Below are 25,590 nucleotides of genomic sequence, written 5' to 3' on the forward strand. Positions count from 1 at the left end.
AATTAAGAGAGAGAGAGAGAGAGAGAGAAGGGCTGAAGGCTATCAAAACGCATCAGGACATAAGATTCACAAAGTTTATTGATGTAGGAACAGTTCAGTATTCCACTGAGGCACTCCATACACTGATGGAACCTGGTTAAAATTATCACAACAGAAGCAATATATGCAGATGTTATTCATGTTTAACACACAGAATAATATAGCATTCGATAAATCAAAACAAACGAACAAAACACCATATACAGCCAGACTAACAAATAAAACAACAGTAAGGTGAACATGTTCATTATGTGTTATTTGTTGTAAGCTTAAGTCCAAAAGGTTTAGGCTGCCTATACCACACAAACATCTGGTATTTATTTCATAATGAATGAGACTGCGCACAGTTTAAATGTGCTATATGTTACCACTGCAGTTTTACAAGGTAACTAAAGATATCAGATTAATTAAAGACATAAATGCATTATTGCTGACAACAACAACTAATATCAGTAAATGTCACCATGGCTTCTTTCACCCAACAAAACAAACTCTTTTTTTACAATATCCCAATAATAAAGACCTGAACCAATGTCTCAAACTCAAAAAAGTACAGTACCTGGTACCTGCTATGAAAGGACACTCTTTCATCCAACCAAAGGTGTTCCTACATTGCAGGCGGCCTTTCACAACAGGTATATTTTGGTCAAGATAAGGGACAACAGTAGGGTTCCTTTATTGGGAGGTGTTCTCTTACCGGAAGGACCTCACATCAAAGGTATCATTGACCACACTAAAATGGAGCAAAATAATCCATGGAATTGAACGAAACCACAAGCACATGATCTTACAATTAAGCCCCCTACCACCATTACCTTCAGTAGATGCGCGGTATTACAAATTCCCTTTGACCTTTTCTAAAAATAAAATTCAGGATTTTGGGACAGCTGTTCAAGGGCAGTTACACACTAAATTCGATTTTCAATACACCACTCAAAGCCTTTGGAATGAATTAAAATGAATGAAATACAATAATTACGCGTTAAGAAAATTAAAAAAAGTTCAGAATAAAAAAGGTTTAAAAGGATTTTGCCAGTTAAGCGATTCAAACCTGTGACCGCCGAGTCAGTGGGCAGGCGCTCTACCAATGAGCCAACCCGGTTATCATTGACGAAAATAGAAAGTTGAACTTCGAACATTTATACATGTGAGTTTTCTAGCATGTGTCGACTCATCGGTTTTCGAGTTTCTCTGTTCTTATTGTGTACTGTACGTTCTGTCAATATCACTGTTTGAGGTTAGTTAAGTTGATAACTGACCCTATATGCTCCTGTTCACTTCGTAGAAGTTTGGAAAGCAATCTCAAGTAGCGTTAATTTCAAGTGTGACTAACATGTTGTAGTCCGGCTCCGAAATGCTTTGACCAATCGCCGAAAGGCACTGACGTCACTGCATTAAAGGATTTCCCTACCTAGAATTCCAACAGTTGTAGAGATTTTGAAGATTTAGTTCGGTACGACGACGCTCTATGGTCAGCTTATTATATAAAGTGAAGCAAGCGGTTACAAACAGGCATCGACAGAGCCAGTGAAGGGGGATAGGAACTTGTAGATAATATACTTGTGATGAAACCTAATTCTGCACATAAATGAATGTACATGCACAAAAAGAAACACAGCAGTAACAGCAGGCAAGAAACATTTAATCATAGACAAGAAGGGTAAAAACAAATGAAAAATCTCCTGTGATTTTAATGGACCACATAAATCGTCCACACACAAAAGCAAAGTACAGTGTATTTAAAACCATCATGCATATGTGAAATGAAAATACAAGAAATAGTGTTCTGGTTGTATACTTCTACATGTATTTCTGAAAATTAATTCAGTTCCGAAAATAGACTTCACACAAAACATTGTTCATGTCACCTCAAGTCTTTTTATGCAAAAGATTAACATTTGTATGAATGTTTCCACAATATTTTTTCTCTGGAACTCGTATTTCTCTGGAACTGCAATTTTACAGAGCAACATAAACACTTAAAGAGGTAGGTTATTCAGTCTATAAATAGCAAAATGAAAAAAAAATCACAAGCTTGGTTTTAATACTCAATGTTTAGAGAGATCAGAGAGATGGGTGGGGATTACTTATGAGCAGAACATTTACTACAGTAACAACCAAGCAAAAACTCTTTGTACAAACGACTTGGAAAATCAAACCGGTAAACAAACAACATTAGGAATGGTGTAGGATTGATGTTACCTAATTGCTCACAATGTGCACAGGAGGTAGCAACGTCATCACTCACATTTTGCTTCATGTTGCCATCAGTTGTTACCATCTTGAGCACATGGGTACACATAACCTGGATGAAATTATAAGTATACCAAAAACAATGAGCAAAAAGAAAACAAAAAACAAGCAGAAGCTAAATAATACAGTCGAACCTTCACCAGGGTTCCCACTGGTTTTTAGAAACAAAATTCCATGACTTTTCCATGACTTTCCATGAGCCTCAATAACATTTTCCATGACTAGATCCACAGGTCGCCATTTCCGAACACGCAAACTTTTTACGTCTTGTCACTGCCAGTTTTGACACTGGCTTGCTTTGCACTGAATTTGAGTCAGTTTCTACGAAGTGTCTCTACGACAAGCAAGTCAAGCATTTGCTACGCAGTCAGATTATCGGTAATGTTTGCTGGTCCTGTCATTTCACTAAACTGGACCAGCCACTGTTTGTATCCTTCTGCACTTTCGTAAATTCCGTTTCGTAACCGTCACTGTGACTTGACGAACTGTCATTTTTTTCACCGCGATACACAGTTCATTGAGAAGATCTTCCTCGGTAATTCGTTCCAATTCCGCATACTTTTTGTTGTCAAGAAACAACTCGGGCAACGAAAATCGCTAAGGTTAATTTTTCTTTCTTTCTTATTTTTGTTAAATTCCATGACTTTCCATGACTTGAATTGAAATTCCATGACTTTCCAGGCCTGGAAAATTAACAAGAAGAGCAAACGCTCGATCGAGTCACTTTCGCAGTTCTGAATATTATATGAGGCATCAGATGGACAGGAAGAAATTGCTATTCACAACACAATGAGTCACGTTCACATAAAATTTGAGCCCGGTCACTTTTATAGTTTCCGAGAAAAGCCCAACGTTAAGTTGTGTGTTGCCGAACAGAAAAGGCTAGTTATCTCCCTTGTTTTTCTGATAACGTTCGTAAAAGGCTACAGATGTAAATACTTTGATGTAAAGAATAATCCTACAAAGTTTCAATCACATCCGATGAACTTTGTCAAAGATATAAAATGTCTAATTTTTCCTTTGACGCTGACCTGTGACCTTGAAAAAGGTCAAAGGTCAACGAAACCATCGTTAAAGTGTAGAGGTCATTGGAGGTCACGACTAAACAAAATATGAGCCCGATCGCTTTGATAGTTTCCGAGAAAAGTCCAACGTTAAGGTGGTGTCTACGGACGGACTAACACTGACCGATTACATAGAGTCACTTTTTCTCAAGTGACTCAAAAATCAAATTCCATGACTTTCCAGGTTTTCCATGACCTGTACGAACCCTGCTTCACTCACAACAACCTCTGGACAATGACCATCTGCCCATAGCAACCAGCTAAAAGGATCCCCAGTAAACTTTTTACGATACAATTCACCTTTGTAGAGCGACCACCTCAGGCACCTGTCCATAATGACCACTTTAGATCGCTCCCTTGGAGTGTGGTTATCAAAAGGTTCGACTGTTTATGATCTGCACATTACTGCAAGCTCAATTCTATGTGAAAAAGGCTTCTTATATGATTGAAACATACCAGTATGTTCACTAACATGAGGTCACCTGTTGCCAAGACAGTGACACGCAGAAGAGTGGAACCCACTTTTCTTTCTTTCTTTATTTGGTGTTTAACGTCGTTTTCAACCACGAAGGTTATATCGCGACGGGGAAAGGGGGGGAGAAACCCACTTTTTCAGACCTCCAAAAGTCTTAGAAAATTAGGTCTTAAAAGAAAGGCACGAGTCTTAAAATGGAAGTACATTTGCAGAGTGGGTGGCCGAGTGGTAACGCACTTGCGCTCAGAAGCGAGAGGTTGCGAGTTCGACCCTGGGTCAGGGCGTTAGCAATTTTCTCCCCCCTTTCCTAACCTAGGTGGTGGGTTCAAGTGCTAGTCTTTCGGATGAGACGGAAAAACTGAGGTCCCTTCGTGTACACCACATTGGGGTGTGCACGTTAAAGATCCCACGATTGACAAAAGGGTCTTTCCTGGCAAAATTGGTTAGGCATAGATAAAAAAAAATGTCCACCAAAATACCCGTGTGACTTGGAATAATAGGCCGTGAAAAGTAGGATATGCACCTGAAATGGCTGCGATCTGCTGGTCGATGTGAATGCGTGATGTATTGTGTAAAAAATTCCATCTCACACGGCATGAATAGATCCCTGCGCCTTGAGTCCGAGTCTGGAGATACGCGCGCGATATAAGAGATTCTGAACACACAATCTGAGAAAATAAGGTACAACAGGAACCCTTAAGTCCTGGGGTCTCAAAAGGGGTCCCACTGTATTCTGATAGTTATCTACAGTCTGACAAAGATAGACAGACATTGAGCCTGCGATTAAGCATCCACATACACAGCACCTTTCTTTTGTTTTGTTTTGGTAAGTGTGTTTACATAAGGAAACATAATGCATTGTGAAAAATCACTTTGACTAAAAGGTTCCGTGGGCTACATGTCAAAGAACTCAAATCAGAAGTAAAAAGGTGGACAAAAAGTGTGCGATTATAGATAAAGAAAGTAAAATACTAATAGAAAACACCTGACAAGAAACGTTTACAGTCATGACTAGACTATCTGTCCAACATATTATCATTGAGCTGCGGGCAGCAGGAGTTTGGAATATATCTGAAGTGATTATTAATAATAATTTCAGCCGTCCTATGGGTGGATGGGAGGGAGGAGGAAGCATCAGGGGGGGGGGGGGGGGGGGCGCGAATGGAAGTAAAAATCATCGGCTTATGACTGTGCTGTACTGATCCCTTCTTTCTTTCTTTATTTGGTGTTTAACGTCGTTTTCAACCGTTCAAGGTTATATCGCGACGGGGAAACGGGGGGGGGGGGGGGGGGGGGGAATGGGATAGAGCCACTTGTCAATTGTTTCTTGTCCACAAAAGCACTAATCAAACAACCGCTCCAGGGGCCTGCAACGTAGCACAATATATAATAATAATAATAATAATAACGGGCATTTATAAAGCGCCTTATCAAAAGTTCAAAGCGCGGGACAACAATACATGTATACAAAAATCATACAATCACTGTCAGATTCAAACAACACATCATGCACATCTCACATCCCCAGACTCTATACTAAGGAACTATCCGTAGTGTTGTTGGAACAAGTGAGTTTTCAAATTGGACTTAAAAGATGAAATGGATGGAGAGTGACGTAATTGAAAGGGGAGTGAATTCCATAACTGAGGTCCATAATACGAAAACGTGCGGAAGCCATGAGCCTTGCGTTTAAAGCGACCTTGACAGAGAAGTCGAGCATCATCAGAAGAACGAAGGGTGCGAGAGGGAGTGTAGAGAGAGACCAGTTCAGAAAGATAGGCAGGTGCCGATTCAGAGATGATATTGTAGCAGAAGCAGGCAGCTTTATACCTAATACGTTCAGATACAGGAAGCCAGTGAAGTTCTTTCATGAGAGGAGTGCAGGGTTGTCGATGCTGTGCTCTGAAAATGAGACGTGCAGCAGAGTGTTGTACTTTTTGCAAGGGTTGGAGAGTGGAGTCAGGGCAGCCTATGAGAAGGGAGTTGCAGTAATCTAATCTGGACAGAATGCAGGATGTAACAAGAGTTTTAGTGGCATCAACAGTGAGAAATTTTCTTATGGAACCTATTCTTCTGATCTCAAAGTAACATGTCTGACAGACTTTTTTGATGTGTTGTTTCATTGAGAGGTGGGAGTCCATGATGAACCCAAGATTCCTAGCACTATCAGAGAGAGAAATGTCACTAGAACCTACTGTGATGGAGGCTGGAAGGGAAGTGATCGAAGAGGAAGCTCCAGAGAAAAGAAGAAATTCAGTCTTGTCATCATTTAACTTGAGCATATTGTTTGTCATCCATGATTTAATATCTGAAGTGCAGTTTTGGAGAGTGTGCGTCACCGCTTGGATTTCTGTAGGCTTGCATGCTTGTTGGAGTTGTGTGTCGTCTGCAAAGAGGTAGTGATTGACTGCGTGTTGCTTGATGACGGCAGAGAGAGGAGTGGTGTATAGTACAAATAAAACTGGGCCTAGAACTGATCCCTGGGGAACGCCGAAACAGAGAGGAGATGGAGGAGATGAGAGATTATTGACAGACACATACTGACTACGGCCCTGTAGATATGAACTAAACCAGTGAAGAGCGGTAGAGTGAATGCCAAAAACAGATTCGAGACGAGAGAGCAGAACAGAGTGATCGATCGTATCGAACGCAGCTGAGTTATCCAAGAGAAGCAGAACTGATAGGTCATCATTATCCAGAGCAGAAAGAATGTCATTCACAACACGAAGCAAAACAGTCTCGGTGCTGTGGCCAGCCCTATACGCTGACTGAAGAGGGTTGCAGAGGTTGTTGGTTTCAAGGTGGGAGAGAAGCTGACTAAGCACTACTTTTTCCAGAATTTTAGAAATGAATGGCAAGTTGGAAACAGGCCTATAGTTTTTCAACTGATTTTTATCCAGAGATGGTTTCTTGATCAAAGGTTTAACTACTGCAGTTTTCAAGTCCATTGGCACAGTGCCAGAAGTGAGAGAAGAGTTGATTATGTTGGTTATGATGGGAAGAAAAAGGTCAAGGTTTTCATAAAACAAGTTGGTGGGGATGGGGTCTAGCTCACAAGACTTTGGCACTGTGTTCTTCAAAATCTTCAAAACAAACTGCTCAGATACAGGAGTGAAGCTATCCAACAAAGAACCAGAGAATTGTGAAGCCGGAGGCGAAGCCACTGGTGGAGGAAAGCTATTTCTGATGGTTTCGATCTTCTCAGTGAAGTAGTCAGAAAATACAGTTGGCAGGTCCATGGGGTCATGGGTGGTGGGGAGGCTGGAAACCGTCTGTTTTCCAAGCAGAGAATTGAAATTTTGAAAAAGTTCTTTGCATGTTCTACTACCTATAATCTGGGCAGAGAAGAAAGCAGTTTTAGCGCCTTCAACTAAGTCATTTACTTTGCGTTTGATGGTTTCAAAAATCTCTTTGTGAACAGTGACCCCACTGGGAGAATGCAAGTTTCCAGCACAAAGGACTCAACATCTCTTACATACTGCCTGACCAAAATCCCCACAAACATTGACCACACTCCACACAAGAAACACTTAACAAGGGTAAAAGGAGAAACAGAATCCGTTAGTCGCCTCTTACGACATGCTGGGGACCATCGGGCAAATTCTTCCCCCTAACCCGCGGGGGGTGATCCCTTCTTATAACTGTGAGCTTTAGCATATATTACACAAAAATGTACTGTACAGCAGGTGCTATAAAAATTCTAAAACTTTGCTCCAATGCCATTACAAAAATTCAATCACCGAGTAGGTACATATGCATCATTTAATTGTTAACATATGAAACAAAGAAAAGCAAAAGCGCTGGTTTTTCAGTCTCCAGACTGTTATCGTCAATAGTCGATGTTCGGATTTAACTCTGTCAAGATTTTTAAGTGGCACGGCAGAGTAAGAGCCCTTTTACCGAGTCAAGCTTTTCAAAGCGAGGTAAAGCAACTAGCACACTACTTGCTGGCTTTAACCTGCCATTGAGATGAACAACTAGGCCTGATGGGTATTTTATGCAGCATGCTCTTAGTAGGATACCCTTTTCTTTTGAAAATATACTCACCGGAGTTCAAGATTCATAGCGGCAATGATTGCTGACCCGCAGTGATCACTGACGTGTTTTGACTGAGGTCATGTGGGTTTGGCTTGAGGCCACGTGTGCTTAGGAAAACACACTTGCTTAGCTATCACTGCCAGAGATTGGCAAGCAACTGGCGGAAAATCATGTCTCCAATGAGCATATATTTTTAAAAGAAAAGGGGATCATATTGAGCTCACAATACAAAACATACACATCAGAGTTAGTTGTTCATCAAGATGGCAGGTTAAAGCTGGTAGTCAGCGTGTAAGTGGCTTTGCATGCTTCACTTTGAAAAGCTTGACTCACTAAAAGGGGCTCTTACTCTGCCATACCACTCAAACATCTTGACAGAATTATTTCCAAAAAACGTCTATTTTTGTAAATAGTAAGCTTTAATTTATGTGTGTGGATAATTAACAAACCTAAAATAGCACATCTGTTTCATTTTCATAATTAACACGTTTTCTTGAGATGAAACTCTTTCTATTTAGTTGAATATTTTTGTTGTTTTCTTCCCACAAAATATCTTTTTGTGCCCAGTTTACCATCTTGTATGCAGTCAAGCTCACCAGCTGGCAGAAATGTCTAGCGGCAAGACATGAAAGTGAGCTGGTAATAAATATCTATAACTATTTCTTCATCAATAATTTTATCCCCCCCCCCTTCCCCCCCCCCCCCCCCTCTCACTCATGCACACCAACACACACACATGCACACACCTCTCCCCCTCTCCATGCACGAAGAGAGACCTTTCTGTGAGTTGATCTGACAAAACTAACATATTCACTCTCACACCAGTTTTCATATCACTTTGTACGCCAATACTGGCCATAAACCAGTTTATAAAACTAATCTCTTTCGTCGTTATGGATAAATAAATTGCATACCATTACCAGACCCACCAACTGAAGTACATGAAGAAGAATTTCAGGAAAAATATACAATTGTAGTAATTACATAATTATGATGTTGATATTTCAGGCAACAAAATGAAGCACCACATATAAGCAGCCCTGGACAAAAAAATATATTCTCAAAAACCTATCTTAATCACGTTTTAAATTAAATATTAAACTGTCCATCTCTCGTCATCATAGAACTGGACAGTCATGAAAGTGGAGAGCAATTTGAGAGAGAAACGTTCAGCAAAACACAACTTTAGAGAGAAACCGTGGTTTCTTTTCCTGTGGCCAAAAAAAAGGTGGTGAGAAGCAAGCATTGTGTCCAATGATACGTGCACCTTATCCTCATTACCCAAGGAAAGAAAATAATTAAAAAACCTTGCTGAAATTTAAAAACAATATTTGTGCATATTGACTCGGAAGTGCAAAAACAGAATAAACAAAGAAACATAATATTTGAGATGACTGTAAATAAACCACGGTGGTAACAAGTTGCTCTGAATGTCAAAAAGGGGTTGCTATTTAGGTCAGATCAGTACATGAGTGCAATGCCAATGTTTTCAGATATATTATGATATATTCTACCTTCTCACACAAGCCTACTCATGAAACAGCACAAAGAGAGCAAGTGGGAATTGCCACCCACAACCACAAAAGAAGATGAAAAATAACATTTACCTGAAATGACTGTGTACCAGTACACAATGAATCGGGTAAATCAGACACTGGCAAAACTTATTAGCACTGATCATGAGGTTCACAGACATTATTTTCACTCTTTTTCTTCTTGATCTTTTTCTGTTCTGTGTGTGTGTGTGTGTGTGTGTGTGTGTGTGTGTGTGTGTGTGGGTGTATGTTTGTGTGTTTGACTCTGTGTGTGTGTGTGTGTGTGTGTGTGTGTGTGTGTGTGTTTGTGTGTTTGACTGTGTGGGTGGGTGTGGGTGTGTGTGCGTGAGACTCTGTGTGTGTGGTGTATTTCAGAGACAGAGATTTGCTAAGCTTGCCATTAACTCCCTTTGAACATTTGGTCTGATATTTTTCTTAAATTACTCGTCATCCAATTTACTTCAGGTAAAGTGATGTTCAATAATGTTGATGAATTGAACAGTAGTGCAGGGTAACTTTCTGATACTCTCAACCAACAAGCCTAAAAGTGCTGACTAACATAAAGCATACAAAATTACATAAAACTGTGACAAAGAATATATACAATTTGTATAACAAACAATGGAAACAGCAACATAAAATAAGTTACAAAGAGAATTTTACATCTCTATTCATTATGAGATTTGCTTTTTCATGTTATGCACACATCACCGCACTTTAACACAAATACACACACACATATGCAAGTATTCCTACAGAAAAGCACACATACATACTTAAGACTTTCTCTCTATTAACCTGATTAAAAAATAATAATAAATAAAATAAAATAAAAAGGAAAGCAATAAAATGGTGAGCACAAGCATTTGAAAAACTCAAAAGTTCCTGAACCTTTTCAAAACTTGAGCTCAGGAACTGTTGTTCTTGAATCAAAAATACATATTCAATTAAAACACATTAAAAAAAACCTGACCTGTCATCCCCATTTTTTTTTTTTTCTAATTGTCACATACTTTGTTCGTCCATTTTGCGCTTTACACTGAAAATTGTCCTGTAATTGTTCTTGCTAACATCAGTAAAATGATTCACTACATAAACAATGAAATTACTATTTACTCATGCAAGTTTGTGTTTACTGGCACAGCTTTCGTTGTTAATCTTAGTGTGAATGTTTATCTCATTAACACGTTGCAGACAATCAATAAGAATGCATAAATAATCTGTTGCCCAAACCACATACAGTTGAACCTGCCCTGGCGACCATTCCTCAATAGCGACCACTCAAAACTTTACTTTACTTTATTTGGTGTTTAACGTCGTTTTCAACCACGAAGGTTATATCGCGACGGGGAAAGGGGGGAGATGGGATAGAGCCACTTGTTAATTGTTTCTTGTTCACAAAAGCACTAATCAAAATATTGCTCCAGGGGCTTGCAACGTAGTACAATATATGACCTTACTGGGAGAATGCAAGTTTCCAGTACAAAGGACTTAACATTTCTTACATACTGCTTGACTAAAATCTTTACAAACATTGACAGGGGACCCGACAATTGTTTGGTTTGTATAATTCACCATTCCACAGCTGTCTCTAACAACAGTTTGTGGTCTCTTCACTCTTGGTTTGACATTCTAGGCAGGTTCGACTGTATGTGCTACTCAAAATGAGACTCAAACTGTTCATATTGTTCACTGCTGTGGAGAACTTAACACTAACAATTTTAGCTCAAACTAAAAGATCTATGCTGCAATCAAAATGTAAGGTCTTTATGTCTATTTTCAGGCGGGAGTTGGGGGGGTCATGAAATTTCAAATATTTCTACCTCACTGCACTGCAGTTCCACTTCGTTACACAAGTATTAAAATCCAAGTTAAGCACATGTATATCATCAGGAGGATTTCAGATTTCTTACTTTAAATCAAACACTACAACAAAACTAGCTGACAAATTCCAGTGCTGCAATCAAGTATTTTACCAGGTGAATCTTTCTTTATTTGGTGTTTAACGTCGTTTTCAACCACAAAGGTTATATCGCCACGGGGAAAGGGGGGAGATGGGATAGAGCCACTTGTCAATTGTTTCTTGTTCACAAAAGCACTAATCAAAAATTTGCTCCAGGGGCTTGCAACGTAGTACAATATATGACCTTACTGGGAGAATGCAAGTTTCCAGTACAAAGGACTTAACATTTCTTACATACTGCTTGACTAAAATCTTTACAAACATTGACTATATTCTATACAAGAAACACTTAACAAGGGTAAAAGGAGAAACAGAATCCGTTAGTCGCCTCTTACGACATGCTGGGGAGCATCGGGTAAATTCTTCCCCCTAACCCGCGGGGGGTTACCAGGTGAATGCAAACATAATGATAAACACAAATCATATGGGTATAACCAAATCTGTTTCAGCAGTAATCATCTTATCAGATGCTTGGGGGGGGAGACATCAGAGGAAGTCTAAAATTGGGGGTCTTAGAAGATGGTTCGAATGTATCGTTGATAAGGAATGAAGGTGTTTCTCCTCCAAGTTTACAAACGCTACATATCCCAATGGTATAATCCAAAAATTATGCACCTTCTTTCATTCTTAATCAAAAGTCCCTCTTCAAAAACACATAAACAAATAAATAACTTCTTTCGCCTCCACATCAAAATATACATGTATACAATGGAACGACGAGCAATATCAGAGCTAAATAAATGCATGTTTTCTTGTGGATGAAAAAGATACAAATTTGGGATTGACTGAATTCATACCGTTTCACACTACACACTAATGAAACAAAGCATAAATTGCTTCACCCCAGATCACACACATTGGTCAATATAAAGTGTTACACACAACTGAACGAGCATGTCTAAAGAATGCCCCTGACTATCATTCCACTAATATAATTTTTCATAATTATGTGTTTTAAAAAAATTCACCAGCAATAAAATGTTTGTAAGCCCATGCACACAAAAAAAATTGTAAGCAGCATTGCTTACTTCAATATTTTATCAAAATTTCCTTGTCAGATAAACAGATGTTAAACTATCATGAAATTTTAGTTTTTCAACAAAAACAAGTTTGTTAGTTCTTGTTCTCTTCATTTTGCACACACAAGATTTAAAATGTGTATGTCAGAGTGGAGCATTCTGTTTTGAGTCTACAACACGTCAACCTCAGTGTAATGCAATTGTATAAAGATGTACAAACGACAATTAAGTTTTGTTTGGGGGGGGGGGGGGGGGGGGGGGGGGTTCCAAAAAAAAGCAAGCTGCTCCCACATGCTGTGGGTTCTCTTAAGATGTGGCTAGGCTTTACATGCCAAAGAAAAGGCAAGCATAAAGATAGGCCTTCAACTCTTCTAGCTTCCTGAAAAAACCTGGTTCCAAAGTAGTAAGCCACACCCAAAACTTGAGGTTGTTGTGGAGACTGTGATGAAAATAAGTCCTTTATGCAGTCCCAGTTTAAAAAAAAAAATTTAAAAAGTACTTCTGAATTGAAGGGACAATGACCTGAAAGTAGAAACAGAATTATCCGCAGCATCTCACAGTAAGCTCAGTGCAAAAGCAGTTACCCTCAAAAAGTATTTTGCAAACAATTTCATTACGTTGAAGTTGACCTAAACTACAAGACAGAATCATTAAAAGACCATGGACCAGAGGGGTTTAATGACACAGGTGTAATGGATATACGCTGATATGATGTAAAACGCCTGATACAAGCCCACGCTGAGCCAGTCATAGGTCACCTCCCTGGCGGAGAGCGAAGACAGCACCTGTGGTCTGTCCTCGCTGTCGGAAGGAAATGTGCCGTGTGATTGAAAATAGTCCAGCATGCGTTCTTTCTCTACGTAGCGGTCATACAGCCACTTGAGCAGACCTTCGCTGTCGCGCGGGATGCAGGAAAGGGGGTAGGCGCGATAGTGGACGTACATATTCTGCTTTTCCCTGAATCCGACGCACATGCCCAACATGTCGGGGGGGTCGGCTGTGCTGTTGCGATAGGCGATCGTCATGTCCACCACCCACTTCAGCGGTCGTTCTGGATCACTCTCATCTAGAGCTGAAAAAGAAATGCAGTACTTACATGTAAAATTCATGGTCACGATTAAGGCCAAAAAGAAAAATATGTCTGTTTCCGGTAACATCGCTGAAAAAAATAGGGCCGGTCGATGTTGTTTTTTTTTAATTGTTTTTTTTAACCTTTTTCTTACGTTTTGTTAACGTCTTTTTACGTTGTTTGTTTGGGTTTTTTCCCGGCGTCATTGGCCGCCATGTTTTTTTCGCGTGACGACAGAAACGGGAGGTAAGTCTCTTCGATTGTGAAGTCTCATCAACCGATTACCTCCCGTTTTTATTTATTTATTTTTTTTTTTTTTTTGGTGCAAAAAGCGAAAAAAACCTTTAGGGTCGGAGCTTAAAAGTAGGGTCGGTCCCCGGAAACAGATATATTTTTTTCTTTTTGGCCTTTTTGACACAGTGTGTTTGCTTTGTCTCGTGGACAAAAACGTCATAATGCTCTTCTTCTCCTTCTTGTGCTTCTGTGGGCTATAAACTCCCACAAGAAGTCTGAAGTGAAAATGTTGCTCTCTTACATCTTCGGAGGAACAGACATAACATGGGAAGCTAAGCTTTCACCCTTTCACTACTATTTGTCTGTTGTGTATCTTGTTTGTACAGTTCAAAGATCGACACATCAAGGTTTTGGTGACTGTTTCGTTTTGTCAATAATCAACCTTCCATAAACTAACCTTTCTTGTGTTTTTTATTCTATAACTCCCCCATATCCATACACTCCCATGTTTGTAAGTGGACTGGCATGTGTTTGATAATTTCTTACACCACCACCTTCACCGGATCCCGCTTTGGACTACACAGTCCGGATGACGTGGGTCATGTACGACCCATACTTTTCAAAGAAGGATTCAACGTAAAAAGTATGGGTCATACACGACCCACGCCATCCAAATAGGAATAAACGTTTTGCTGCCTCTTTGCAGAGTATGGGTCGTACACGACCAACGCCATCCGAATAAGGATAAACAGCGTAAAATTCCTCACGCAATTCCATATGGGTCGTCCACGACCTACATCATCTGGACTGTATAGTTCAAATTACGTCATCGTTTGTTTACAAAAATAATTTTTCAAAAGTTGGGCAATAGTATGGTTGTATGGTGATCGGAGATTACAAGAAGTCTCAATTAAAAATTCCAAATAGTTTCAGAGACACACGAAGCACGGTGAAGGTTAAGGCAGCACTACTCCATTTTCAAGGATGGTGTACTGTGAGAATTTGTGTGTTTCCATGATCTATGAAACAGTTTCATGGATCAAAGGATCTTTAGCATGTACTGATAACACACAAGAAGGGGGTTGCGGCTGTAACAGACTTGCATGTATCTATTCTTGATTTTGGAAAGTTCACAGTCTATCTGTTTCAGTGGTTTTTACACCGCGTTTATATGGTGGTGTCTAAGTTTCGCTCTGTCTGTCTTCCAAACTTAGATTATATCCCTGGTACTTATGGGTCGATTGCGCTGACATTTGGTGTGCAGCTTGGAATTGGGGTACATACGGTGCTCGCCAAATTTGAGATTCTCTTTGATTCTCTTCTCAATAAATATGCATACAAAATGCTGACTCACGTGTTTCGTTGGTCATATCCTCGTTAGAGGGGCTGCGTTCTGGAGCACCGATGGTGTCAAAGATGGCCTTGAGAGCACCGATTCTGGGCAAGGTGACGTTGTTCAGTATTGGGTATCCGTTCTTTCTGGCATAGCTGTACACAGTAAGAAAACACCATGATAGTCTCTTTCTAGTTCAGCCGGGAATCAGTTTTCAAATTCACAAAGTCTGCAGTATGGCATGTCTCCCTAAAAGTAAAAGTAATTTTTTCTTCAATCTACTTCACAAAAATGCTGCACGCCCGTTGTCAATAAGATGTTACCATTACAGTTTTTATTGCCCGGGGGTCTTGCAGCTTATACAAAAAGATGTAAAAGCTAAAGTTTCCTCAGCCCTGCTTTGGTCAGCCGTAAACTAACTGCGGCACATATATACATGCCCATTACTTTGAGCTCCTAGTCCTGAAAGAAACAAATACAAACAAAAACTTTTAATACGTAACTGAACATAAATTTATGAAGAAAATGTAAACAAGTCTTTTCTGGTCTTTTCAAGTCTTTTGTGGTCACTTGCACTATGATTTTCAATGATACAAACATCATTTTTCTTTATTTGGTGTTTAACGTCGTTTTCAACCACGAAGGTTATATCGCGACGGGGAAAGGGGGGAGATGGGATAGAGCCACTTGTCAATTGTTTCTTGTTCACAAAAGCACTAATCAAAAAATTGCTCCAGGGGCTTGCAATGTAGTACAATATATGACCTTACTGGGAGAATGCAAGTTTCCAGTACAAAGGACTTAACATTTCTTACATACTGCTTGACTAAAATCTTTACAAACATTGACTATATTCTATACAAGAAACACTTAACAAGGGTAAAAGGAGAAACAGAATCCGTTAGTCGCCTCTTACGACATGCTGGGGAGCATCGGGTAAATTCTTCCCCCTAACCCGCGGGGGGTACAAACATCATTGCTGTAGAGTGTAGTTGCTGTCATTTCTGTGCAACACTGAGTCCCTTTTGGTCAACACCATGGTTAAAAGTCAATGTCCCGGAAAACTATTGTGAAAGCAGTAACTTCATTCTAAAATGTTTCGGGAACCCATTTTGTGTCATCTCCTAAAACAACCATAATAATATTATGTACAGCATTGTTTTTACTAATAAATGTACACACAAGCACACACACACACAGAATGTATGGGAAAAAAGACGAAACAGACCTGTGGCTAGTCTCAATACGTTTTCGCAGAAAGCCACCCTCCGGGAAGAGAATGATCCACTTGCGTCCTTGTGGCATGAAGCAACCTTTCAGATGGTTTATAAGTTGCTGTGCTTGTTTATCACGTGTCTCTTTGCCCTGAAACAAGTTCATAGAAACACAACTGAAGACTGGCAGGTCTATTTGCATTCTCTTGTGCACATAAAGACAATGTAAAAGTGTCAAAAATGGCTAAACTGTCAAGTCAACTTCCTGTTGCTTTAGGGGGGAGGAAAACAGGGGAGACAGAAAGTAAGAAGGGGATGGGAGTTGGACATTACAGGGGATCATTTCCTTTTTTAAAATTGTCATTTCTTTATTATCTCATTGCTTGTGAATTTGAGTTGCTTCCTCCCAGTGGAAAGTTAGCAGCAACGAGAATGGCGCTACCAAGGTGTGTGCTTGTTTAGGTGAAATGAACCACCTGCTCTCCTGGATTAATGACCAAGATCTTTAATGTGCCACAGCAGTGACACAGGGGTGGGGTACTGTCTCCGAGTCTGCACATACAGTTGACCCCTGTCTGTACCGGCCTAGATTCAATCCGATGACCCAGGGACCACAACATCAGTGCTCTACAAATTGAACTATCTGGCCCCGCTCCAATAGTGACCTTTCACCAGATAGCATCAATTTTTGATGAGGGTGACTAGAATGTAAGAAGCACCTGTTTGATGAAAAAGTCCCGGCGCATGGTGGAGATGAGGCCAAAGTTGGTGAAGCGGAAGACCCAGTCCATGATCCAGAAAGAGTTGTTCATGCACGACCCCTTGGGCCACAGTGCCAGCATCACCAGGGGAGTGTCGGCTGTCGACTGGTGGTTGCACATCACCACTGCCTCTTCCTCTGACAGCTTGCGGATGTCATCTCCTGCTTCTATCACTGTAGCAAGCACATCCCATGTCATTGCACGGATGCAATATTCATACATATCAGTGCTTACGGCACAGTCGACTATTTGGCTTGTCATCTCAGATCGGGTCAAGCTTTTACATTGTGATAAATTGTGATAATTGTAGGCTTATACTAGTGATTACTGTGTGTGATACATGAAATGTGATATGAATGCTGTTTTTATATGTTATACTCTTACTTTCTCCCAAGCGCAAGACAAATTCTTCTATGAAAATTGAAGCCAATAAAATTTGAGTTGAGTTGAGTTGAGTTGAGTTAATAATACAGTGGTCGCCGCTTAATAAAGCCACTTCTGGACCGACGAAAAATGGCTTTTTTAATAAGCGGCGGATTTATTAACCGGCAGTCCAGGAATACGTCATTTTCGAAAGAAAAAAAAAATCTTCTCTTTTGTTTACGTCACTCGGTCACTTTCTTTCGTCATTTACACTTGTTTGAATCTAAACAAAACTTCACGAAGGATGTTTAACTTTTGTTTTAATTATGTACATGTACGTGTACTTTGATCATTTGCTGAAACCATCTGAGAAGACCCTCCTCAACTTCTTTTTCTTTACCAAACCGCTGTCGTTTTCTTATTGGAGAATCTTTTTCGGCGCTTTCGTGATTTTTCTGAGAAAACTGGCTTTAATAAGCGGCGGGTTGGGTTTATTAACCGGCTGTTTCTAATACATAAGATATAGTGATAAATCCGGACCGTCTGAAATCGGCTTTTATAAGCGGCTGGCTCTATTAACCGCGGTTTTATTAAGCGGCATCCACTGTACCCTCTCTCTACCTGAACACATGCATACCAACAATCAACGGCCGGGGCACTTTCTGTGCAGAGTGGCAATTTGATCGGTATTTATTTTTAAACTGACACTGGTGTCAAGCTGCAAAATCAATGCATCACAAAACCCCACTCTGCAAAGGAAGCTGGCCAAATGTTTGTGTTTGGTATGTGTCCAACTGCTAACAGAACGGGCGGGGATGTAGCTCAGTCGGTAGCGCGCTGGATTTGTATCCAGTTGGCCGCTGTCAGCGTGAGTTCGTCCCCACGTTCGGCAAGAGATTTATTTCTCAGAGTCAACTTTGTGTGCAGACTCTCCTCGGTGTCCAAACACCCCCCGTGTGTACACGCAAAGCACAAGACCAAGTGCGCACGAAAAAGATCCTGTAATCCATGTCAGAGTTCGGTGGGTTATAGAAACACGAAAATACCCAGCATGCTTCCTCCAAAAACGGCGTATGGCTGCCTAAAGGGCGGGGTAAAAAACGGTCATACACGTAAAATTCCACTCGTGCAAAAAACACGAGTGTACGTGGGAGTTTCAGCCCCCGAAGGCAGAAGAAGACTGCTAACAGAAAATTAAAACGAGTGTTGTTTCCTGGAAATGAAGTGGAAGCCACATTATAAGACCTCCCCAACTTTTCCTAAATGCTAGTCAAGCAACACACGAAACGGCAACTATCAATCTGTTTATTCCATAGAAGTTGTATTATATACAGCAGACTTCCACTAACTCGCGGTCTTTGGGGTCCAAAGATTTTTGATCGCGATATATCCGATTCGCGATGCAGTTTGGGGTCCAATTAAAGGGAAGAAACCGCGTTCTCTTCTGAGTCAGAGAAAAACGCGGTTATTTCCCTTGTTGGTCACAAAAAGCCTGTGAGCGTCACGTTGGCGTGTGTGCGTTTGCCATGTGAGTGCATGTGTGTGTGTGTGTGTGTGCGTGCATGTGTGTATGTGCGTGCGTGTGTGTGTGCGCACGCACGCCTGGCATGTGGTTGTGCTACAATGTTCATGTGTATGTGTTACTGCGTTTCTCGCAAGTGTGACGCTTCTGTTGGCAACTAAGTTCTCAAAAGATTAACTGCGATGACACGTTTTCTTTTATCAGCAGATGACAATTTCTTTTCTTTTTTCTCCGACTCATAATGAATACATGTTGGGTTTAGCGCTGCGCTGGTCTTATATTGACAACATACTATTTGACACCAACGATAGTTAGATCAGAATGATTGGTGGATCAAAATCATTGGTTGACGTTTACGTTTTTAGATGTGTCAGTTACATGGATAAGCTTTTTTTGTTTTGTTTTGCTTTGTGTGAGTCTGAGTTGACACGCGTTTTGTCTTTGGCAGAAAGCATGTAGATTTCGTCTTTGATTGTTTGCTTTTTCTGCCACCTGCTATAACGCAAGAAGCTGAAGCACTTCATGGCGCCTGTAGAAAATACGGGGCGTCTAGCTGAGATCGCGATTAGCAGGACTCGAGTGTTAAATTGCATGCCTAACTAGATTGCAGAAGACTGAAGCGCAGTTTAAGCATTTGATTGGCGCCTGTGGCCACCCGAACCGTCTAGCAGAGATCGCAATCAGCTGGACTCGAGTGTTCAACTGCACGCCTGACTGGCCAGACACTGGTCAGACACTTAACCTCAATAGGCACGTGGCCAATTTGACGATACCGATCTGGCATGAAAGTTCTTGACTGAGTGGGGCACGTGCGCGTGAAAGGTTTGTTTTTCTTTTGTTCGCAGGTCTCGATCAACCCGTAATGTACACAACCTGAAAACACACACACACGTAGAACACTATTTGGAGAGACTGAGGGAGAGAAAGGGAGAGAGACTGATAAGATGAAATGACAATTTACTACATGATGAAAGGCCATCGGACCCAGAGAGAGATAGCGTGGTTATGATAGAACATTTTTTCATGATCTGTACTATTTTTTGGCCTTTACGTGACTAATTTTTATTTATTTATTTATTTTGTTTTTTAAAGGTTGGTCCTGTTTTTTTGGGGGGTCCAAGAGGTCTCGGCGATATAGCCGAATTCGCGATTTAGTGGACCGCGAGTTAGTGGAAGTCTGCTGTATATAGTTGTGTGTGTATATTTTCTTCCGGTTTTGTAAGGCGCTGAGACCTATACAAGATCTGTGTCAAATAAGTATCCTTATTATCATTATTATCACAGAACCAAATCCTCTTACCCTTATAGTCCCCTCTTCCCATCCAGATGATGACAAAGGACTGAAGGCCTTTAAAGACAAAAGACTCAAATTTCCAATAGGCGGCAGGCCACAGGATCCGTAGAGGGGACAGCAAAGTCGTCCACATCATGTAGGAAAACAGGCCATAGCAGTTGGTGACAAAGAACACTGAGAAGCGTGCCAGATAGCGTATGATGTTCAGAACAGCAGCCATGGTTGGCAGATTACGTGCAGTCCTTACTCAGTGCCTTCGGTTTCTGAAACAATAAAACCGGCTCAGTGAAGAATAGATCAGTTGGACCTGCAATGATAAATTTGAAAATATTTATAGGCCCACATGTACAGGCTATAAACATTCTTTGATCAGGAGACCTCTTGCATGTCACAACAATATGATGGTCATGCAATTGGCCTGCTTCAGCCAATGCTTCAGATGAGGAAAGTATATTCGTCAGTGACTGGAGATTGAGAAAAAACACGCCTTTATAATTATCAAAGACATTAGAAGATGACAGAAGCCTTGCTGGGCCTTGTAGACAAAATGCATTTTCAAACGTTTTTGCCAATTTGAGAGAAATTTTCATCTAAATTATTAACCAAGGTAGCTGATGCATGTAACTTTTCTAGTTTGTATAGATCATTCTCATGCTAATAGTTTTGATGAGCTGTTGTTGTTGATCTTTCTATTTATTTGTATTATTACTTCTTCTTCTTCTTGTCGATCACTATTTGTATAACAGATCTACACTTAATCAAAAATAAAATGCGGAAAATCTTCTTTTCACTTTGAGCTGTCTAACATAACAAAACTACTTTAAAGTTTAACTAAACCATTGTGTCGTCAAAACACTGCCATGTGTGCAAGTTTAAGACATGAATGTTAGGTGTTGCTGCACCTGTGATGTGAAGAAATAACCAAAGGATTGATAATGTAAATAATAAAATAACTGACTTAGTACAAACTGGAAAATTAATTACAGATCATGGTTTATTGATCTCTTTCAGAAGAACGCATGTCCAGTTTTTTGCGGCTGAATAGAAGCAACATTATGTCTACATACACACTTTACGGTGAACCTTTTCTTTCAGCCTTGACCGGGCCTCTATTGATACATGCTGAACCCGCTAACCAATCAATTAAAGATACCGTCCTTCCAGTTTAACGCCACAGATCTATCAAGACCTTTTCGTGGGATAATAGCAACCTTTCACTTGGACAAATACCAAAAATCAACAGCCTGGTTGTATTCTGTGAATTGTGGGATTTTTCTGCTGGAATAACTTAGCAGATTAACTCAGGTGGACTGGGTGGCCGAGTGGTGACGCACTTGCGCTCGGAAGCGAGTTCGACCCAGGGTCAGGGCATTAGCAATTTTATCCCCCCTTTCCTAACCTAGGTGGTGGGTTCAAGTGCTAGTCTTTCGGATGAGACAAAAAACCGAGGTCCCTTCGTGTACACTACATTGGGGTGTGCACGTTAAAGATCCCACGATTGACAAAAGGGTCTTTCCTGGCAAAATTGTATAGGCATAGATAAAAATGTCCACCAAAATACCCGTGTGACTTGGAATAATAGGCCGTGAAAAGTAGGATATGCGCCGAAATGGCTGCGATCTGCTGGCCGATGTGAATGCGTGATGTATTGTGTAAAAAAATTCTATCTCACACGGCCAGTGCTTCATTATAGAGCATGAGGGGTCAAATGACCCCTGAAAATGAGGGGTCAATAAAACTGAAAGCGCGCCATATGGGAGATAATCGAGCAGCAAAAAAAACAACAACAACAAAAAAAATATAGGGGGGGGGGGGGGGGGGGGGGGGGTTGTATAAGAGACTGAGAGAGTCGCTCCAAACAGCAGCAACAGTAAATTTGAGTAATCTCAGAAGTCGGAGAATCTGTCTCCAAAATCGGAAGACAAACAGAAAAGATGTGATGTCAAACCCATGTGCACTGCACACCCTCACCCATTTTCCCCTTCTCCCACGGGTTCAGTAAAAACAGAAAATATCTACCTTTGTCAGACTCACTGACAGCTACAGGAAGCTTGAAAGTGAGTTTGGTCTGTACAAGTCCACTGATTCCAGTTAGCTTTGCCTTCAGCTTCTTCACAGGAGGAGGCGGCATAGCGAAATTGTTCGTTAGATCAACGTGACGTCATGCTCAGTTTTTGAAACACAAGCGGAAATGAAAGACGCTTTCTGATTGGTTCCTCTCTGCAAAGCCAATGAATCAAATTCACTGACACACTTGTGATTCAGTGACTCACTTGTTTAATCTCAAGTCGGCGACCTCCGATCGCTAGCGTGGAGAAATCGGCGACGTAAATGAAAGAAAAAAAAGAAAAAAATTGTTTTTAAATGTGCGCCCGATGGGCGCATAGCACGGCTCTGCCGTGCGTCATTTTGAAAAATGACGCGTGAATGGCGCGGCCGCCCCGGCAAAATGAAGCACTGCACGGCATAAATAAATCCCTGCGCCTTGAATATGTGCGCGATATAGATTGCATAAAAATAAAAAAATAAAATAAAAAATAAATAAATCCCTGCGCTTAGAACTGTACCCACGGAGTACGCGCGATATAAGCCTCATATTGATTGATTGATTGAGGTGTCACTCACAATCACATAATTAATTCAACAACAAAAATCCCACTTGGCACTGGAAGCAGCCAGGCTGTTGATTTTTGGCATGTCTTTAAAGGCACAGTAAGCCTCCCATAAACCATCACAGAGCTCCCCGAGCGTCTAAATACAGTACAAGCATACTTCCATTTGAACGCTCACCGAACGGGAACATCCTGGCTGCTTTCTGTCGAGCGTGAGACATTTTCCAAGAATTTATTTTCGTAGACTTGTTCCGTTAACAACAACGGCGCCTCGTTTTTGCGCTAGACCTAACTTTTAAAATCTAAATAATAAATTGACAGCTTGTTACACAAACATTCTTTAATCATAAAAGAATTCGTTTTTCATCAAGACAAGATCAGAACAATTCGAAGTTGTGAAAGTTTAAAAAAGAAAAGCCCGGAAGCAGGGTCACGCAAGGGTCGTAGCAGACGACGGCCGGTTTATCAGTGCAAATCGCCGTTCCTCTCAACAGTCACAAGCCATCGCTAGAGTTCTTGTGAACCACAGCCGTTGTTTCGTGCATAAAAAAACGTGCTATTGTAGATAAGCTCACGTCGAGTCGCATTCAAATGACTAACTATGACGACTGCATTGTGAAAAGGGAAAACTGGATCACACGGGTTCACGATGGCTCAGGGGTAAGATAAACCACGCAAACTGAATAAATTCTTTGAAAATTGTTCGCTCTTTACGGAGGGCACCTAGGATGTTCTCAATTAGTGAGTGTTTAAATGAAAGGGTGTTTGTACTGTGTGTAAAAGCCTGACCGTATCTGTGATGGTTTACGGGAGGCTTACTCTGCCTTTAAGTTGAGGGATGCTCAAGCTTATCCCATGAAAACTAAAACACCTGAACAGATATATATATGCTGGTGAATATGATTGGATAGCTAAAAACCAGAAGGAATGTAAAGTATGAAAAAACATGAAAAGATCTCTGTTGCTTATCATGATCACATTGTTTGAGCAAGGAAAAGCAAACTACTCTGGCCAAACCCATATATATATCTATCTATACTCACTTTTTCAGTACAAAGGTCAAATAAAGACTGTCGGCCTACATCTTTACTCCAGCACTAATTTGCAAACACCGGTTACATAAAGGGAAGACAACCAAAATTCATACTACTCAATCATTACTGCTACAAACTATAAGCTACCACTACTATAAATACTGCTGTTTTAAGTCACTGACTTCAGGTGTACTTTTGGTAATACTTCAGGGCTGGATCCTTACTCTAGTGTAGGTGTTGTACCGTTAGTTTCAGATCACACACAGAGGTACGCAGATAACAGCAGTGAGTACAAATGCACCGAAGATAAAATCTGTTCTGCAAACATTCGAAAGAGAAAGTTGGCTGATGTCATTCTGTAGAAATCATGTAACAAATCATGTAAAAGGAATGTAAAATTCAGTGTTTTGGGTGCAACTGATTGTTGCCATGCACACAGATGCTGTTACAGTAGTCTACACAGGTTCATATCATTTATGAATACAAGAATATTAGTAACATTCTTCCATTTAAATACTCACCGATTATACCCGATCCAACCCCGCTGCTCTTACGCTGACACACGAACATGTATCAGGACATGCACGTTCAGCTGCGAAACATCCACAGGTCGAAGGACGTTCAACAGTTATCTCCCCTAGTGTATACCATACATAAATACCGGAAACTACAGTATTAAACGAATTCCTACATTTTGAAAGCAAAAAACCTGTGTATAACAAGATTTTAAAGCTTGTCTGGTCAATGAATTTTTCAGTTAAGAAATTAATACCACCCGTCATAATAAAGGAATTGTTTGGTATTTTGTATCATGAGGGTCTGCCAAGTTTGTAGATATGTGGGGAGACAGACATCGGTGTTTTTTTTTAAATCTTTTTTTTTTTAACTGAAAAAAAATTCCAATTAAGCACATTGTGTGGCGTGTTTGTTTTGTTTCGTGTGTTTTTCCTCAGTTTTTACACATTTAACTGATATGATTTTGACCCACGATGAGTTGTCCGAGTTTTGTTTTGATGACGGTTTCATTGCTGAAGAACTTGGTAAACCTTGATAAAAACGCAAAATATGCTCGCATTTCTTACACATTCATGGCAGTCGTACATACTATGACCTGTGAATCCATCATGATCATGAGGAAAAAGATTGATGCTAACTTTAAAGAAAAAAAAAGATCAGCTAATTATTGCTTGCTAAGAAAATCACTGAGAATAAATTGACTTTAGCTTTCTGAATTAACTCGGGATTTTAAAAAAGAAGTTTTACAGCACATTGTTTGCAATGATAAACCAACTGAACAATGCATAGAGAAACTGACACGGAAAGCACGCTTCTCATGGTGTGATCAAAGAGCTTCCCTCACGGACTCGAGTCAGTCCATGGGGGTGATTTGCTCTCTGGTGTGACCATAGACCTGTAACTTTTCAACTGTGCTATCCGTGTTCGTGCCAGCAACAAAGGTTAAGAACGCTTAGCAGTTTATTTTGTTGAATGCTTAATTGAATGAATACTGAAACAGACACAACAACATTAGCCACAAATGAGTCTTTGACGGACCATGACAAATTCACTAATACATGTACACTTTTTCTAACTTCCTGTAAAGAGATAGTCATTTACTTTTCTTCTAAAGTTGTCTTTAACCCTACTCATGTGCGTTATAATTGTGACGCATTTATAAGTAGTACATAGTTCTGTCATCATTTTGTTACATCTCGATCGGGTGTTGACAGCGCCATGTTAATAACAGTTCGTTTGGGTGTCTAGTTCT

The 25,590-nt window shown here is 40.4% G+C and overlaps 2 protein-coding genes across 2 annotated transcripts in view; one reads left to right on the top strand and one right to left on the bottom strand.

Annotated features, from left to right (window-relative positions):
• LOC138953908 (signal recognition particle subunit SRP54) overlaps nt 1-25,590 on the top strand; it is a 74,264-nt gene that overhangs the window by 26,609 nt on the left and 22,065 nt on the right. The gene's annotated exons all lie outside the window — the stretch shown is intronic.
• Nucleotides 10,059-24,447, bottom strand: LOC138953910 (acyl-CoA:lysophosphatidylglycerol acyltransferase 1-like). Its single transcript, XM_070325891.1, has 6 exons — nt 24,344-24,447; nt 20,183-20,439; nt 16,956-17,170; nt 16,251-16,387; nt 15,044-15,177; nt 10,059-13,458 (listed from the first exon to the last, which is right to left on the bottom strand). Exons 2-6 carry the CDS (start codon nt 20,394-20,396, stop codon nt 13,037-13,039), a joined length of 1,122 nt encoding a protein of 373 aa, XP_070181992.1. The 5' UTR covers nt 20,397-20,439; nt 24,344-24,447; the 3' UTR covers nt 10,059-13,036.

This window comes from Littorina saxatilis, linkage group LG17 (assembly GCF_037325665.1).
Source record: "Littorina saxatilis isolate snail1 linkage group LG17, US_GU_Lsax_2.0, whole genome shotgun sequence".
Taxonomy (NCBI): domain Eukaryota; kingdom Metazoa; phylum Mollusca; class Gastropoda; order Littorinimorpha; family Littorinidae; genus Littorina; species Littorina saxatilis.

Excerpts from the sequence above, each read along its gene's own strand:
- LOC138953910 (XM_070325891.1), bottom strand. The coding sequence starts at position 20,396 with ATGGCTGCTGTTCTGAACATCATACGCTATCTGGCACGCTTCTCAGTG. Across the intron at positions 16,388-16,955 it reads GGGACTTTTTCATCAAACAG|GGCAAAGAGACACGTGATAA; the intron begins GTGCTTCTTACA and ends AACTTGTTTCAG. Across the intron at positions 15,178-16,250 it reads CGTATTGAGACTAGCCACAG|CTATGCCAGAAAGAACGGAT; the intron begins GTCTGTTTCGTC and ends TACTGTGTACAG.